General features: G+C 34.3%; 2 protein-coding genes across 2 annotated transcripts; one reads left to right on the top strand and one right to left on the bottom strand.

Annotated features, from left to right (window-relative positions):
* The first annotated feature begins 885 nt into the window (after nt 1-885).
* LOC117207654 (3-hydroxyacyl-CoA dehydrogenase type-2) lies at nt 886-3,065 on the top strand. The gene is made up of 3 exons (XM_033448055.1): nt 886-1,074; nt 1,584-1,748; nt 2,162-3,065. Exons 1-3 carry the CDS (start codon nt 1,069-1,071, stop codon nt 2,753-2,755), a joined length of 765 nt encoding a protein of 254 aa, XP_033303946.1. The 5' UTR covers nt 886-1,068; the 3' UTR covers nt 2,756-3,065.
* Nucleotides 2,950-18,731, bottom strand: LOC117207655 (protein nervous wreck-like). The gene is given in 26 exon segments (XM_033448056.1): nt 2,950-3,829; nt 3,918-3,949; nt 4,028-4,171; nt 4,273-4,372; nt 4,455-4,669; nt 4,835-5,141; nt 5,299-5,471; nt 5,563-5,716; nt 5,808-5,911; nt 6,017-6,068; nt 6,134-6,211; nt 6,320-6,464; nt 6,543-6,646; nt 6,754-6,876; nt 6,974-7,102; nt 7,179-7,242; nt 7,329-7,610; nt 7,762-7,847; nt 7,939-7,984; nt 12,509-12,977; nt 13,219-13,416; nt 14,291-14,562; nt 14,633-14,770; nt 17,001-17,117; nt 17,873-17,995; nt 18,566-18,731. Coding segments are annotated over 26 exon segments (4,338 nt in total). The 5' UTR covers nt 18,685-18,731; the 3' UTR covers nt 2,950-3,265.
* Between the last annotated feature and the right edge of the window lie 159 nt (nt 18,732-18,890).

Here is an 18,890-nt window from a genome sequence, read left to right as displayed (position 1 = left end):
TTTTTATTTAAAATTCAGATATTTTTATGTTGTTTTGAATTAATAGCTTTATATTACGTTGGCTGCCCTTAATAGTTTTCAGTAATATGATACTGTTCATTAATTTCTTTTTAACAAATGAGCTATTATATTGTACTATTAAATAAATAATCCTTTTTTAAAAATGGAAAATTAACTAATTTTTAATTGTTGAAGCATTATATATTATGTACAAATAATTTTCTTTCTTATTATGTTTCTTCTACAAATTTTTATAAAAGATTTAAATTAAATTTAAATGCACTTATATACATGTTTCCTTAAAATAAAATTTTACTAATCGTATAAATGGTAAATATATGTATATTTATACAATCGTGACTTGTACTATATCAACTTTTGGCGTGAATGATAAAAAATATTTTGTTAAATATTCACCTATATCTTTTATTTCCTATTTAGTTACTATAGTCATTCTTAATAATGAATTGTATGTAAATACACAGATAAAATAATAAATCATAAAATACAGAGAAAAGCATTTTTTATTTAACGTTAATTTAACAGAGTATTAATTCACATTTGTTTGGTACATAATTAAAAGTTGATTTGTAGTTCAAAATAACATAATATTACATCAGAGATTACATTGAATGCATAAAATTTCTTAATTCTTGATTAGATGCATTAAGTACAAATTTTGTAGTTATAATGAACATTTTATATAACAATGAAATATTTTTAAATAATAACTGGTTTCTATTGTTTATTCTGTTTTTATAGGATCTATATATTGTTATCTGAGTCGCTTATAAAAAAGTTGCAGAATGGAATACTGATATGATTATTCGAAAGTTCATGCCGATAAAAAAACTAAACTTGGGTGGCTCCCTCTGTCTTATCTCAATTCTTGTATCCTGTTTGCTTCCACTTTTATTTCATAACTGCAAGTCCAAAATCCCACTGAGGCGTATTAGTTGATTTAGCTGGTACTAGTTGTTACCAGCGGATATTAGTTGAGACTTAGCTAATATTTGCGTGTATCGTTCTATGACACATTTGTTTATACTTCTAACATTTTCCTAAACAATGAACGTAAGTATTAATGATATTATCGCTATATACATTAATATTAATTATAATTACGAATATAAATTCGTGTAGCATAAGAAATCATGCGGAATCCTTTCATTTCTAATAGTATTAACGCTTGTATTACGTACGATGTTGAATTGTTTTGCATACTTGTTATTTTGTACTAATGTTAATGTCATTGTTTATGACTAATAAAAACTGGACTTTGTTTAATTTCAAAAAGCTTATTATATTTTTTCATAAAATTTATTCTTTTCGAGATAATAGGCATTATCTTGAAAAGATGAAAAAATTAGATAATTAAAAAATGTGTTACAATAAACATTCCGTGTATTTCCTAAAATACAATAAAGATAATTAGTTTAAAAATGATTAGTTTTTGTTTGAATGAATATCTTATATTCATTAATTAATGTATTATACATATAATATTATATGGTAGAGAAAAATATTTATATGTAAGAAATAAGAAACTTTTATATATTTATAGTTATATGTATATATTTTAGGGATTAGTTGCTCTTGTAACTGGTGGTGCATCTGGATTGGGACTTGGTGTTGTACGAAAATTTATAAAAGAAGGTGCGAAAGTAGCTATTGCTGATTTACCAAGATCTAGAGGAAATGAAATTGCTGATGAACTTGGAGAGTCTGCTGTCTTTACACCAATGGATGTATGTATGAAATAGGTATCATAAATATTATTATTGCTATTAATAGTAATAGTATTAAAAATTATATAAACAATCTATAGAAATAAAATTTTCCAATTTGTATATTAATAGCGAAATATATTAAAGAGACATCAATTAAGGAAATCTAGAATTATACATATTAACATAATATATTTTTGCTTAGATTATAACATATTTATATTAGAACTAACAATTTCTTAGGAATGTAAAACTTTATAGTATTAATTGTATACTGCAATTAATAGTATTAGTAACCATTATGAATTGACATTGAATGTTATTAAATTACTTATTAATTAAATATTTGTTGTATATGATTTGATATTATAAATATATAACTTTTGCAAAAGAAATCTATACATTAATAGATAGTTTGCAACTTTGTTTTACAGGTGACATCACCAGATGATGTAAGTGCTGCTTTAGATACAATATGTAAGAAGTTCAAAAGATTGGATGTCACAGTAAATGCAGCAGGAATAGCCTGCGCCCACAAAATATTTAATTCTAATAGAGATCTTCCACACAAAATGGACAGTTTTGAAAATGTGCTTAAAGTAAATGTTACTGGAACATTTAATGTTGCTAGATTATCTGTACAAATGATGTATAGGAATACACCAGACAAAGATGGACAACGGGGAGTGATAATTAACACAGCAAGCATTGCAGCATTTGATGGACAAATCGGTCAGGTAGCATATTCTGCGAGCAAAGGTGCGATTGTTGGTATGACTTTGCCACTAGCTCGTGACGTAGCTAAGCTTGGTATTCGTGTTGTTACAATCGCACCTGGAATATTTGATACACCAATGTTGGGAAATTTACCAGAGAAAGTACGTGCGTATTTAACGAAAACAGTACCATTTCCAAACAGATTGGGTGATCCTGATGAATATGCTAAGCTTGCACAACATATTGTTGAAAATCATCTCTTAAATGGAGAAGTGATAAGATTAGATGGTGCTCTCAGAATGCAACCGTGAATACAATTTTTTATTTACTTACTTATATTGTTTATATGAACATGGAACATGGATAAAGGATTTTCAGAACATGGATGTCATAAATAAAAGTTACATAAAATCAGACAAAAATGTATAAAAAATGAATAAAACCGTTAATTTTTTACATGCAACACCATTATAATTCTCTTAGAATGTACACAAACAACTAAAAGTTTTCATCTATTATAGGTATCGACAATTTTCTTTATTACCTTATGACTGTACATTAATGTCTTGTAAATAGGTTGCAAAAGTCGCAACACCTTTCTTTAAATAGTTCACTAGAGTATCATCTAGCAAAAAAGTTGTGTACATAATATCAACATAAAAATCGTTTAGTTGTCCCGTTATTCATTAGTCTTTCTTTGCAATAACCTCTGGAGATTTCCAAAATTTCAGTAAATACTGGAATTTATTTTGATGATTTTTCGGAAGAGCCAGTTTATTTGATAAGGCAGGATAATCAGGATCTCCGAGGTCTAGTCATTCCTAGGCATTCGATTCTTTCAGATTTTGTAGCTTCTCTAGTTGGTCAGGTTGTAATTCGTCTGGAATACTTGCCCTTCCTCCTATTACCATTTTTTCTGGCACGATCTCAATATCTTCTGTTTCTTGTACTTCAATTACGGTACCACGAGATGGTATAGATTGAGAATTATCTGCTGTACTTGGCCCGGATGTTGAGTCCCCTTCACTACCAGAGCTGCTACTAATCGGAAATGGTGCTGAATCAGTTGGTAAGTCATCAACTGTTGATTTCTCTTCAATATCTTCGGTCGTTTCTGTAATTTCTTGTTCTTCTCTTTCATCCATTATTACAGTAGCTTCTTTGCAGTCACTTTCATTTACTTCGGTAGTAGTGCTTGAAGGTAAATCACCATCAGAACTTTCCGTCGATTTCACTGTGTCATCAGCGGTTTCTTCTAATTCCGGGAATGGATGTTCAATTTCTTCCATTGGTGTTGCCGCAGTAATTACAATTTGCGCAACCCCAAGTCCGAAATCGTCTTTAGACTGGTCAATGTTCAGCTGCTTTGTTTTCTCATCATCTACCTAAAAATAGAAAATACATAGTTAGATCTTGCCTAACAATCAATCATTAAATAAATGTTTTTGTACTACAATTTAATGATCCGCTTACCTTTGTTCCCGATTCATCCGATATTTCTACAACTAAGCAGCAGTTTTGTGCATATTGATATTTAAATTAAATAGAAACGCGATAAATAACAGTAATGATTTGAAACTTACCTACTATATCAGGCCCTTCGGATTTATCGCCTTCAAACTGCGAGCCATATTGACTTTTTTGGTCCTTTGAAAGATTTATTATGAAACCCTCTTGTCGATGCTGTTGTTCAACGTTTGCATTACTAGAGATTCCATCTTGTGATTCTATGCAATATAGCACAATATAACATCATATTAATATAATAATAGCATCATCTTTTTTACGATAATTTTTTTTAAGAAGATTTTTAGAAGAAGCTTGTTACCTTTCATCATACTTTGTGTTATTTCATTTTCTAATAAAAATTCTGGAACTTCGGGTGGTGTAAACACTGGTGGTGCAGAGCTCGGCGGTGTTATATTTTCCTAATGATAAAAGACGTAGAAGAGATTGTTAAAAATAAATATATTAATAATTGAAAGGATCTTTGATCAATTAAAATTTAACCTGTGGAGTCAAAGGTGAACCGTCTGCAGCACAAGGTTCTACGATCAAAGATGGGAATAATCCTCGTTGTCCACGTAATTCTCCTTCCCACCATCCATCGTCGACATCGTGTGGTTCTTTTCTTAAAACCTTTAAAATATCGCCTTCAAGGAAACTAAGTTCTTCATCGCATGTGGCATCGTAGTCATAAAGGGCAATACAATATTGTTCTACTTCTGAAAAATAGATCAATACCGGCATTTAATGCTGATAACGTTAATTATTATAAAATATATGTATTACATAAATTATTATGTGCCATAAGCTATACAATTAATATAATGTTTCGTATTTGAAAAAAATAAAAATTACTTAACACTGGAGATGTAAAGTAGACTTACCTCCTATATGATTTTGTACAATGGTTTCTGATGCTGGTAAATTAGCTTGTAGATTAGCATCTGGATCTACTGCATCATGATCATCGATTGTGTAATCTACCGAGGAGAAGGATATTTGTTGTACTAGACCTGGTCCTTGGGAAGTTAGACCGGATGTTGTATCCCTTTCAACATCGAGATAATTCTGGGGAACAAATCCTTCTTCGCCACGATAGTTTCGTGCTCGGAGCCAACCATCACCATCACCCTCACCAACTACTTCCAGTTGCTCACTTTCGACAATCGATAATTCGTCAGGGTTTTGCGCCTATAGAAAATGAATTTTAAGTAAAAGATACTTAAGAGAGTAAGGTATATATAAATATTTTCCTAGAAAAAATCGTCTCTCTAATATACAAATTTCTTGCTAAAACGTTAATTCTATTACAATAAGTAACTGTTTATAAAGTATATAGTGTTCACACCGTATACGAATAAAGCGCGGTACACTTGTATATTTGCTGCGTAGGAGGCATTTCAGATGTTTCACGAATCTCAGTTTGTTCTTCCTTTTCCTCGTTATCCCAATCTACAGTTGTCGGATCGTCCCAACCAACAGTAAGTTGTTCTATTCGTTGCTTCTCTTGCTCAAGTAAAGCTATCAATTGAGAATACAAATAATTTGATTTTGAATGGAATGTTCTGTTTTATATTATGATTTATGTCATATATTATTAATCCTTATATACCATCAACTTCTTCACTATCATGTCTTTGCCTTTCCTTAGTTGTTTCTTCTTCTTGTTGAGAAGCATTTCGTGCACTGCCCGGTCGTTCGACAGTTGTCAAGTCGCTTCCACCATCGCCATCGCTATCATAAAATGAATCTGAGGACGGATGTTCCTGTATAACATATACATGATTTTTTTTACGACACTTTATACAATTTTTTATATAAGAAAAGATTGACTAGTTTTAAATTAAATATCAGTACCGCCGTTCCCGATGCATCAGTTCTAACAGAAAGAGAGCTAGCTGAACGTGGCATATCTTGGACACTCAAAGTTTCTGCTTCCTGTAGCCATTCATCAACATTTACTAAAAAAGATAACACATATAAAGCGATACAATTACTAATTGTTAAGTTACGATTTGTTATAACAATTGCATTCGAGTAAACAGAAAAATAAATATGTAACAAACCTCCACCATTTCGAAGGCATTCTATTCTTGCTTCTGCCTTTAGCTTTGCTGTCTAATGAACAAGTAAATAGGTAAAGAAGGGAATTGACGTGAATCACGTTTGACCACATATCTTACCTCTGCACGTCGTATCATATGTTTCAGTTCATCGATTTTCGTATCTAAATCTGGACCTTGTGGATCGTTTGGATCAGTCTATAATCATCGTTAAGTATAAGTATTAATAAATCAATTCCGGATATACAACATAAGAGAGATAATTTAATAGACTTCTGTAGCGACTAGTTGTGTTCTTTCGTTAACCTTTTGTCCAGACTCTTTTAGTTGTAGAAGAACTTGTAATTTTCTACTATTTTCTCGAGCGCTGCCTATTTCACGAGCTATTCTCGTCGACCAGCGTCGAGCTTCTTTTCCAAGTGTAGCTGCAGCAGAATGATCAGCCGTTATCCTGCAACAAATCTGTTTTCTAGAGTATCATAAAAATTAACGTTTCAAAGTATATCCATCTGATAAATCATTTATAAACCTCTCTATCGGATCGTTGTCACAAGCTTCAAATTCATATTGTATATGTTGCTTTAAAACAGGATAATACAAACAGCAGCACTGTATATTGTACTCTCTGGTGAGCTGTAAAAGATAAGAAATGAACGAAACAGTTTACATTAATTTATCTATATTATCTATGTTATTCATATTAATTTCTAAGGTAATTTTTCTAAAATTTTTGTGCTCACTTGTTGCGCTTGATCACGAATTTTGCCATAACTATTTTGCGTAGCTAAGCAGGTCAAAAGTTCTGTACGACCCATTAGCGTTAAATATTCCGCAACTTTGTCGTAAACATCTTGCTCTAAATACTGTTAACAGAGGAAAAAGGCTTTTTTATTTATTTTAAATGAAAGAAAGAGTTTACATATACATATATATATGTATATCGTAATAAAAGTGACTTACTTGCATAGTGCTTTGTAAGTCGACCACAAAATATCTATTTTGATGTGCATTGGCAGCGGCGAGGCTAAGTAAATAATCATTTCGAGCTCCTGTTGATTTCTCTTCTAAAGCATCGCGTTTCGAGCTCACCTGGAAATAGTCATTTTTTGTTTAATATATCTGAATTATTACAAATTATTTAATATCTCTCATAACATTTCTCTACCTTTGCACTATTTTTCTGCAATGACGTTATCGATTGAAAGAAGGATCCCTTCTTTTTCTTTAGTCTGTAATTAATCAGTACCAGGTTTTAAGTCTTCAATTCATTGCAAAACTTGGACTGTCTACTAATCAAATCTGTGTAAACACATACTTCTCTTCGATATCTTTTGCTTTATCGCGTACATCATGGGCACTATGCTCTTCATCGAAGTACAATTTCTTTGTTTTGTCTACATCTTGTACACACAATTGTAACTCTTTTTGTACTATCATTAATTGGTCGATTGCCTTCTTAGAGATTTGTAGTTTATGCATCTTTAAACTCTTTGCATCGTCAGCAATTTGTTGTTGAAAAACTTCTACAGCAGCTAGTCGCGCTTTAGCCAATTTTTCATTTTCTTCTAAGACTGTTCGCCAAACGTTCCACATATTCCTGAAATTAACAATTATTTAAATTCAACCGAATTGTTTCAAGATGTGGAAAAACATCACAACATATTTTAACTTTCTTCGACTGGGAGGAGGGACGGGGATAATTTCGGCTAAGATAATTTTAATACATTCTGTATAATATTAAAGTGTACCATTTTTCTTCACCACCTTCCACTTTCAAATCCGGAATGTTTGGTATCTTTTTATTCAAATATGCTGAGGATATTTTAAGAAGTGCCTGAAATGATCATTGGTCAGTAACAACGTAAACTTGATAACGTGGATTTCGCAAATACAGTTTTCGCTACGAAAAATGATATTTCTCTTACCTCCGAGTATGATTTTTCAATCGCAGACTTTTTTATTGTAAAGTTGCTGAAAAATATATTTGCACTGTGAATGAATGCTTTTAAATAAAAGATTTATTTGCAAATACAAAATTATAAAATGAGATGCATGTTAGACACACTACGCTACAGAAAAGTTGTAGAGCAAAAATACATATGTAATAAATATCAAGGGGCGTTAACTCATTTGTAATACGAGTGGAATAAGATAAAATTTATTGAAGGTAAAAGCGTAACGTCAAAAAAAAAAAAAAAATCGAGATCGGTGATATAAAATGACCTGAGCTTAGGTTGTTTAAAGAGCTTTTATCTAATCCTCCTTTACATAAGTTTTAGACTTACCGTATATCTTCCAGAAGGTCGCATTCATGCTGGTTTTTCGCTTGTAATTTTGCCGCTTGCTCTGCGTGTACATTCTTAAGAAATTTCGTGTAATTTCCCTGCAAATGTTCACATTGTCAATCTGTATTTTTTTACTGTTTCTATCATTAGATCTAATTAATATCATATATGTAATGTCATATGAGTAATAAAATGTAACGTTATAACGCGATCCGATTTAACAGTTAATAAACACAATCACGTCGATATTTCTGTAGTAATATCCCGATTTTGTTACGAACAGATCTTTGTAATAAATGGAGGCGTATCCTTTGGTTCTTTGCCAGAATGTCGCGCCGAAAAATTGACTTGGCAACGATAACATTAACGAATACTATACATAGGAGGATAGTGAATATACGCTTTACGAAAAATATATAGCTCGATTGTTCGTACATTTTTGTATGTTGCTACAAGTATTGATAGAGTTATCCATGTACAAAATTTTACAGGCTTCGACTATTGGATCTGTTTAATACTGGTAAAGTTAAGTATTCAATAAAAATAAGATAGTTCGTATACCTCAAATTTTCCTTTATAGTTTCAATCGAGTATGTTTCAAACAAAGTACGTAGCTTCGGATACAAAAAAAAACAAAGATAAAATAAATATTTCTGTCCTTTTCTCATACATTAGCGAGGTACTAATTGGCTGGTAGGCAAACGTGTAGGATTAATGAATTAATTAGTGTTAAGATTGCTATAAATTAAGTTCAATTTTGTTGTATATCGATATCTTCTTTAAGTGCCGTCACTCATATTGACTTAATGAACTCTGATAAACAATCTTCAATATCCAGGGGCAATGAAGCTTCCTTTAGACATTGGAATTTTATTGATTTTCTTATCGATCCTACCAGTATTTTAAAAATATATCAAGCTCATAGTCTATGGACAAATATATAGTTATGTATGTGTGTAAGTGTACTACTAATATCACGCATTGTTACGCAGATCGTTAAATGATAAAACCTACTTCATCATGTTCGAGTACAATGCAAATTTTCAAGTCTTTTTTCGCTCCAGCGATTCGACAAACACGTTAATGGAAATATCAAGTAACGACAGGACAGAGCTTCCCGCTTTGTTTCAATCCGTTTGCATCCAAAGTATAAAGGGTGTATAAAGGAGAATTTTCAATAAGTCCGTCAATTTGTCACTTTTTACATGCAAGTAAATTACCGTGTTTTTTCTAAGAACGGAACTTTATCTAATATTACTTGGGAACTATAGTTCCTTCTAATTCAGCTTACTTCCTGTGAGACAGAAAGGTCAGATTTTAACCCGTCTAGGATGTACTTGACGGGATACGATAATAATGAGACGGGAATGAATTCTAAACTGCATCCGTGGGTCGTCAGAAAATCGTAATCGCGACTCCTAATAGGGCGATTTATTGTTAGAAAAGATATCTTCTCGATCGAGCGACTCGGTGAACATTCTTGAAACGGAGGAGAGAAAACGGAAAGAATTCCTCGAAGTTGTGTAAAATTATGCTGCTTCGATCTCATAAATAATTAGTGTAGTTAAAATTTTAAAATAGGAAGCTTGCTCTCCGAGCATTAGCTCTATTCTCGTCAAAGGAAAATTGTCGAGTGCAAAGAAGTGGGTAAACATAAAATTGTGCGGAAGACGCGAAGAGAAATTTCCGGTGCGAAAAGCAAATAGAGAGGAGCATTCGTAGCGAGCTGCACCAAATTTCGCCGAAAGGAAGTATACTTTTCAAACAGTCTTAGGCGTAAAACACGCATTCCCTTCTTGCGAATCACTCTGGATTCTTATCATTTGACTGGCTTTCGGTAGGTGGAAGTGGGTCAGGAATCTCCCGATCTTTAACTACGAAACTTCATTGTCACGAAGCGAAGCGAAAGCCCGATTCGCTACCTTGATAAATAGATCGGAGAATCCTATTGTCTTTAAAGAAATAGAGTTAACTAAATAACGAGAAGACTTTCGACTATTTCCTCATCGATGTCCAATTAATTAATAGACAAATCATAAAACTACGCAATGTCTGCCTTGGACATTTTATTATTCTGCGAACAACGTCAACTGTGAACATTAGTCTTGTTTGAGGGCGTGGAAAGATTGCAAGTGCATATTAAATCACTAGCTGTAACTACAATAAAAGAGTACTTTGCCATTCGTTATCTATCGATTCCTCGAGTCATTATTGCACTAAACATTTCATAGTAAAAGGCAGTTACGAACGAAAAGTTAAACATTTTTCTTTTCTTTTTTTTTTCGAACACCACACTGTCCCTTGCTTAATCTTAATTCGTGGTAAACTTTAAATTGCAAGGCGAAATAAATTTTGCGAAAAGTTTCTCGAGAAGAAACATGGCCTCCTAAAAATCGTCCTACATTCAAAATTCGGGATCGATTTCGGCGAGAACATAGTGTACTGTTATATAATAAAGGAGACAGACGGAAATTTCAGGGACAAGGAGATTTAGATCTGCGCAAGAGGATGATAATGGTAGCAGTGTGAAAGCAAGGAATTTGAAGGAGGGTAGAAGTCATTATCGGTAGGATGCACGTTCGTTTCGATCTGAGAAGATATTAACCTGGGTCTTTGGCCCGTTCTATACATTTTGAGGTCAGCTTTTGATATAGATTCGTGGAGAAGACCGAAGTGCGCATCGATTTTCCTATCGTGGCAACGTTCGAACGCCGTTTACGTCAATTTTTTCGTAAAATATCGCTAAAGATCGATACGCGGTCAAATTCATGCATTTCGATCGTATCGAGAACTGTTACCTTCCTTCGATACATATGACGCTTTAGAAATGAACCCTACTTTTACGATATCGCGCTGGATCATTTTAACTTGTTTAACGACAGGAAATAGATTTGTTAATTCTCGGAGAAATACCAGTAAATGCATTGCGATACAATTGCACGAAATAAAATCTGATGTAAGGAGGGTGCAAGAGAAAAAAGATCGTACGGAGTTGATAGAAGAAAATTGGACAGCGAAGATGTCAAGCTTCTCAAGCATGTCAAGATGTCAGGCTTACTTTTCTCGGTGGTGGTTGCATGCTGGACGAGCGGCCTGCTCTGCAGCCTCACCGCTGGCAGCCCGTTTTACACCGTCCGCCGGGGAGGGGTGCTTGTTGTTTTCGTACGCCTCACCCGACACAATATTACCACGCGCTACCACCCTCACTGCTTGCGTGTTCGTACGCTACTGATCTCCTGTCCTCGACTGAGTTAGCCTATTTATTGATCGCATACGCGCCTGCGTTCTCTCGATCTACATCTTCGGCATTTCTCATTCTCCTTTTTCCGACTTTTCCCGATGTGTCCGATCTCGCACGATACTTTGAGGCGTCATCTTCTTCTATGTGAATTTCCGTGTGTTTTATCGACTGACATCAACCGAAATTCCCCCCTTTTCGACATATTCGTTTTACTACATATTTCAATATCTTGTTCGAATTTTTTAATTATTTAATCCGTGAAAATGCGAAGGTGCTACACATGAAATGCTCAATAATAAGTGGTCAAAAATAAACTTCTCTCATTTAGGCTATAATGTCTTTAGTTTTGTTATTACGTTGTTCGAAGCGCTTGAGTTAACTTTATTTTGCATAATTTCACACCATGGAAAAGATTTGTAAAAATACATATTGAAATAACATGGAAAAACAAAGAACCACAGTCTCGGAAACAGTATTCAACTTTATTAATTGTATAAAACGGAAATACTCTTCGCAAATCCATACCTAATGAATCATTATGTATTTTGTATTTGACATGTAATTATGAGAAACGTTTAACATTACATACAAAATTGAAAAAGTCACAGCGGACATTTTTAAACTAGTTTAACATCCACAAGATGCGATAACTTCACTATACATCATTTTGACTGAGTCAAAATCAGACTTGCTCAATCCACAAGAAATACATATGTCTTGCATATTTTATCCGAAGCGTAATCATATTCAAGCAGTTTTACTCGTCTGCTATTATCTTATAAAAATATGGAAAACACGACGAAATTCATTCTTCGGAAACCAATAATTTAAAGCTTAACTTTTTAAGCAAGCGAATATTGTGAGGTAAGCAAGTCTGACCAGGTTTAAAAATTGACGCAAGAAGAAAGCAGTCCATAAATACTTGGTAATCGAAGTTCATGTCTGTTTGTTCTAACTTCTACAATCGACATTCATGGTAACTCGTCAGGCGGTATAGATCCAAGATCTTGATCAGCTGGTAAACCTATGGCACCCTCAACGTCGGCATCCGAACCGACTGGTAATACGACTTCTGGTTGAGGCGCTGGTTCAGCTTGCAAAAGAGCGATTGCTATCGGATTTCCACCAGCATCTAATACCGGATCGGCAGTAGCTTCCGCAAGATTTGTCACAGACTTTGATTTCACGCACTGAAAATCGACGTGTCGACTTTTCGCTTCTTCTTTCTCCCAGGACATGTGAATAAATGGTCTTTGCACGTAATTATAAATCACTTCAGCACGTCCACCTGCTCTCTTCTTAATTTTTTCTTTATAAGTAGGATATCCTTCGATGCCTAAACGAATCTTTTTTAAACCGCGTTCCTTCATTACCTGCTTAGCTACATCTCTGTTTTCAATGTATTTGAAGAACCGATACATCGCAGTACTGTTAACAGCTGTTGGAAAATGAAAGACACTCTATTAATATTATGCTTTCTTTAATGTGAAATAAATCACAAACTTCTTATTGAAGGCAATGAGTTTTAATACAGCCAATAAAATGTTCAAGCCTACGACCGATATGATTATCGATTTTCTATTTTATACATCCAATATACCGTAGCAAGGTCATATATTTTGAACCTTGATATTGTAAAAAAAGGCGGAAGTAAAAAGCAGTATCCTTTGCTTACTTACTTTGTGAATATTCTTCTCCCATTTGCGGTGGATATTCTTCATCCCAATCAACGATATCATCTTCCAATAAAACAACGATATGACATTCGCGATCGCCTCTACGTGCGCTGTTTACCATTAGCGGCAGTATTAAATCTTCTAGAAACACTTCAAACTGGCATCGTGCACCTTCGTTAGACAATTCATGTAATAGTCCTCCTATGAAATAAATCACCTTATTTTTAGAATTTCTATTATTTATTAACGATAAGCATTGTGCTTTTTGATAGTTATGAGTTATCATGACCTATTATTTGTGAAACGAGTCAATAATTTTATATAGTAACAAATGATCCTGATTAAAAAATTTGGAAAAATTAGAGGACGTTTTGTTACGCAACATTAACATAATAAATATGTCGGAGTCAGGTTGGCATTTTGGGGCGTTCGATGAACCTTTACTTACTTTACCGTCGCGAATGTAGTCAATCTCTATCAGTACGAATGTGGACACTACCAGACGCTACGAGTAATGGTAATAGGATGGTCGAGATGATGGTGACAACGAATTCAGGTTCGATAACGAATCCATGGTCCACGGGAGGATTAGTATCAACGTGCTACTCGCTTCGAGTAACTTCCCGATAACTCAATCGGCAATTCGTCCAACGACTCACTAACTAACTAACTGACTCTAACTCTCACTCTAACTCTGTCAATCCAAAAGAGGCTGCCCTTATATACTCCTGTCCCCGCTTCTCGGGTTAATCTTTCTTTTAAGGAGAGCCATATAATCATTTCATACCTCTGTCAGGTACATGTCCCTCCCGTGACCGTGGCTACGTCCGGTGACCTGCCATGTCACTTCGAGCCCAAATCCATCGTCATAAAGTCCGATTGGAACATTAAGACTATTTCTTATTTTTATTACTTAAGGGCAGCTATAGTAAAAGTCTGGACTAGTGCATTGGGGGTTTTCCCAACATTCCGGACGGGAAATCCCGCTGTCTTTCCCTCTCCGACAAATATATTTGATAATTTTATTTGTACTGAATTATACACATTACCGTATAATTCAATTATATTTACTTACTTAAATTTTGACACTTTACTGTATTAGCGTCAAATGGTACAAGAAGATAATCGCAAGCTTCTCGTAATTCTTGAACAGCAACTGCCGGTGGACATCGAATTACGCCACCTTTATAATAATCAAGAATAGCTCTGAACACCATGGCAGATATACCATCTGCAACTTCATATTCACCACGTTCATTTGGTTGAGCATATTCAACACCAGAACTAAACATTCTACCTAACATTGTGTTTGGATGTGCCGTAAAGAGTGCAGGATCAACAATAAATCTAAAACAAAAATTTATCTTGTAACTTAATATAATCATATTAATAGTAAAAAATGTATTGTAGTACTTACCTAGTATTATCAACAATAAGAGTAATGCGTTCATCACTAGCTTGTGGATTGTTTATACTATTAATAGATCCTGATGATGGTAAATTGTCTCTATTTTGACTTTGTTGATTTTTTCCAACACTAACTCCAGAGCAAAGTCTGAAAAAAGATATGTTCTAAGTGACTACTGAAGATCATTTAATATTAATACTTACATAAAACAAAAGAATTATGGGTAATAAACATATAAAGCAATGCAGAGTACTGAATAAATATATAAGTAACACTATTTTTTTCTTTTTTTACGTGGTGGAAACCTTTATAGGCACCCCGCGTCCTCTTCCTAGAGGACGCAGGGTAGTGCCGGATTCTACCGGCTATAACCTCCATGGTGGCCGTCCCTACCGCCTAAAGAGGGGCCCTGGAACCGCGAAAGCATGCATCTCAGGTCCCCTGGCGCTATCTCCGTCCATAAGTAGGGGAGAGTGGATATGGCGCGGTATGCGGCCATAGCACGCCGCGCCCTGTCCCTGGAGTCGCCGTGCAAGGCAACCTAGTTCCTCAACCAGGCAGCTGACAGCCTCGCGGCGTCGGATTGGTCAGCGCCTAGGACCTACCGGAGGACGGGACCAGCGTGAGCTGCGCCTGGAGCTGGCACTCTCACTCGGTCGCCTCCTTACGTAGCATTACTTGCTCGCAGAAGGAGGCGACCGCCCTCCAGCCTCTCTCGCTCGCCAACATAGCCCTCAGCAGCGCTGACGGCGAGAGGTGCACCTTTAATACAAAGGGCCTTCCACGGACTTCCAATGGGCACCTTAGGAATTCCTAAGGTAACAAAATTCATTCCTATGCTAGGGGTTTCTAGACTAAATCTAAGAGAGAATCATTCTTTTTTGGGGCAGCTAGCTTTTCTTAACTAAATAATTTCTTCGCAACTATGTCGTTATTCAATCATATTGAAGTTGTTATAGTATCGACCTATCTAGGGAGCGCAAGACCCTGGGCTGTCAGTTAGCAAACCCCCCGAGCAGTTCTTGTTCTCTCACGACGCAAGGCAAAAACTGCCACTAAATAACAAGTGCGACGGATGACTGTACCGATCCAATAACTGTTGAAAGGCGTTGCCGATTTTGCTACATGGTACCATGTCAACCTTCATCCAACCGTATTAGCGGTATTTGTTTCTCGCGTTGGCTTTCACATGATCATCTTGTATTTTATCTCTATACCACGAAGTGTTCCGAAGACGCGAGCAGTGAGTTTGCCACTTCGTTGTAATCGCGTCTGCATGTCACTATCATCAGGGGATGTGACTTTTTGCAAAATCTGTAGTCCTTCGTTAGTTAATCGTTCCACGTGGTGGCGACAGCCAAGTAAGTTCATAGTAGGCACACTATGGGGTGGAGACATTCCGTCCGGAAGTGGGTACCATGAATCAAGCTGCCTATCTTCATTCTGTTGTACTGTCGCCTCTATTAATCTTGATGTCACAAGAGGGGAGACGTAGCATTCATAACCGTTGATTATTGCACCACACACTTCAAATCCACCAGCTGGCTGTTCAGATACGTTCTCAGTTACTTCAATCCTTGGATTGGGAATTGCGTACTCTGGAATGTTATGCATGGGGGTCTTTCGCATTAATTGTTCTAACGTGATCGATGATTACAACGTTCAAGATATTAGTCATTACGTGCTGAAAAGCAACAAGTGTCATCTCACGCTGGGGATTCGGAAATTTTCTGTTTCCAGATTGGCATACACTCTTTCACGCAGTAGTGCAAAGGTGAAGAAATCGGGATTCTGACTATAAGTCCTTCGCACGGGGTGGATTTTGGAAAAAGGGCTATCTTGCCAAATGGGTTCATTGACAATTACTTCTTTAGAAGCTTTTACCACACCAGCTGTCATTTCAGCTGGATCAACTATCCTCTTAGATGTTTCTTGTACCCGCGGTTTCCCGCTACCGGATTTCCAGACTCTCGTATGTTAGCGTTGATGCTCAATTGTGGCGGCCCAGTGGGTCCCAATCATCAGCTGAATTCTCTGGTAAAAAAGTCTGCCTGATTTGATTCCTTGACATCTATGGAGTTCCAGCAAGGATCGGTACTTTAGTCATCTGACTATAAGAGTTCATCTTCAAATGAAGGAATAAACGCAACACAATGTATGAAACAAAATTGACGTATATGTAACACCTACCTGTTGCATAACGATGCCTGGACTTTTGTATCAATAATATAAGAAATAAAAATACAACTCACAAAACATACGATAATTAAATACTTTAATAAATACTATCAGATATTAACTTAAAATCATTAAATATTTTGGATACAAGATACAACATTATTGTGTTTACTGTCTCCTATTCATTTGTGAATATTACCTGCTTTGTTGATTAACATTAGTGTTTTGTCTGCCAGAATTGAAGGTATGACAGTGCCTTTCATTGCTTCCATCTCTTTGTACCAAACAAGATTTTGGTTTGGAAGAGCCACCACAACTACATGCAAAACAACAACATTACCCTTCTAATGTTTGCATTCGACAACAAGCATAGTGTATTATCTACAGAGTCTAATGTAATAAATAATTTAAATGATGAACAAGTGTATATAAATACAAATTTTATTGTCAAAGTAATATAATATGGAGGCTTCTAGTTGTTTATTTAACTTTTTTATTGTCTCAACATACAAACACGCGTGCGCGCTCTCACACACACACACACACATATTATTCTTTTTAATATAAAATAAATAAATAAACGAATGAAACCAAATACGATTGCAGGAAGCCTATGTGGTATGATTCTAAAACGAAATATAATTACATAATATAAATTAAATTTTATGATATATATCAGTGTGAAATATGGATTGAATTATGTTATTTTTTAATACACTGCTTATTGATTGATCTAGTGTAAAATTATAAAAAGTATAAACTTGTAAATTTTGATAAGAAGATTAACTGACATGCATGACATCCTGCATAACATCCCTTGATACATGCCACATGTAACTGTTAAGTTTCAAGGATACAATAGATTACAAGTGAAATTCTCATACTATTGCTCATCTAAAGTATTTGTTTTAACAAACTAAGAAATTAAGCTAATAATATAAAATATCTAACATATCTATAAATATCTAAAATATTAAAAATATCTATAAATATCAAAATATCTAAAATACCTATGGCTTTTATTTTATTTTATGACAAACATGATACTCATTTGTATCTTTTACGTAGTACCTCATTCTATTCTTATAAATACGATGCCTGCCCCTGCCACCTGTTTCTTTATCTGTTTCAGTATCACTGCTACTATCTTGAACATAATTTAAACGCTCAGCAGGATTTGACATCTTGGACCAGCTGTAAAAATATAATAGGAAATAATCCTAAATTATTTTATGCTTATCTTTAAACAATTACCTAATTTTCAGAAAGTATTACACTTCATGTACTTAATAAAGTATACCTTATCATTAAATAACTTATTGAATTAATTACAAACATTATTAACAAAATCTTTGTATGTGTTTTCTCAATTTCATTTCTAACTACCTATATCTTCATAATTATATATATTATGAACTACAGTAAATATACAAATACTTAAATAATACAAAGATTATGCAATAAAATTTAAATTAAACATATAGAAAATTCGAATACTTAAAAAATTATTGTTAAGGCTTCTGTTTATTATTTTTGTAGATATAAATAATATTCATAAAATATCCAAAATTATAATTTAGTAGCATATTTTGTAAGTATTTATTGATACTAGATATAATGATGTTGCAGGAAATTTCAAATATACTTATTACATTAACAATTAAAGGGACATGTTACTGTTATAAAATTATAAAATATCTTACTCCATATTTTCGCATTCTTTGCAGAATACTTGTGCATAAGACATATATCTCACATACTTACAAATTAGATATAGACAAATACCATCCAAGTTTCTTCAAAATCCAGCTGGTTGAGGTGCAAATCTCTAAACCACAAGATTGAAAGTTAACCTGACCTCTCCTTTCAACGGAAAGTTGCATTCCAAACTGATGAAACAGATAATACGAAACACCACGGTCATTGATGACAATTCGTCTCGACAGGCGTTGCCCGAACTTTATGCTACATCAAGTTAGAAAAACTTACGATATAGTAACTAAAATGGAATGAATAAAAATTATTTGGAAATTGTTACATCATACTTTATAAAATAATTATGAAATTATTCTGTTTACTGTATTCCATA

Source organism: Bombus bifarius, unplaced genomic scaffold, assembly GCF_011952205.1.
Source record: "Bombus bifarius isolate JDL3187 unplaced genomic scaffold, Bbif_JDL3187 scf7180000008045, whole genome shotgun sequence".
NCBI classification, from domain to species: domain Eukaryota; kingdom Metazoa; phylum Arthropoda; class Insecta; order Hymenoptera; family Apidae; genus Bombus; species Bombus bifarius.
Note: the sequence above shows the minus strand (reverse complement) of the source record. Positions and strands in the feature narration are given on the sequence as shown.

Bases quoted from the DNA above. Each gene is read 5' to 3' on its own strand.
- LOC117207654 (XM_033448055.1), top strand. The intron at 1,749-2,161 runs GTATGTATGAAA...TTTGTTTTACAG, and splicing joins CTGTCTTTACACCAATGGAT to GTGACATCACCAGATGATGT.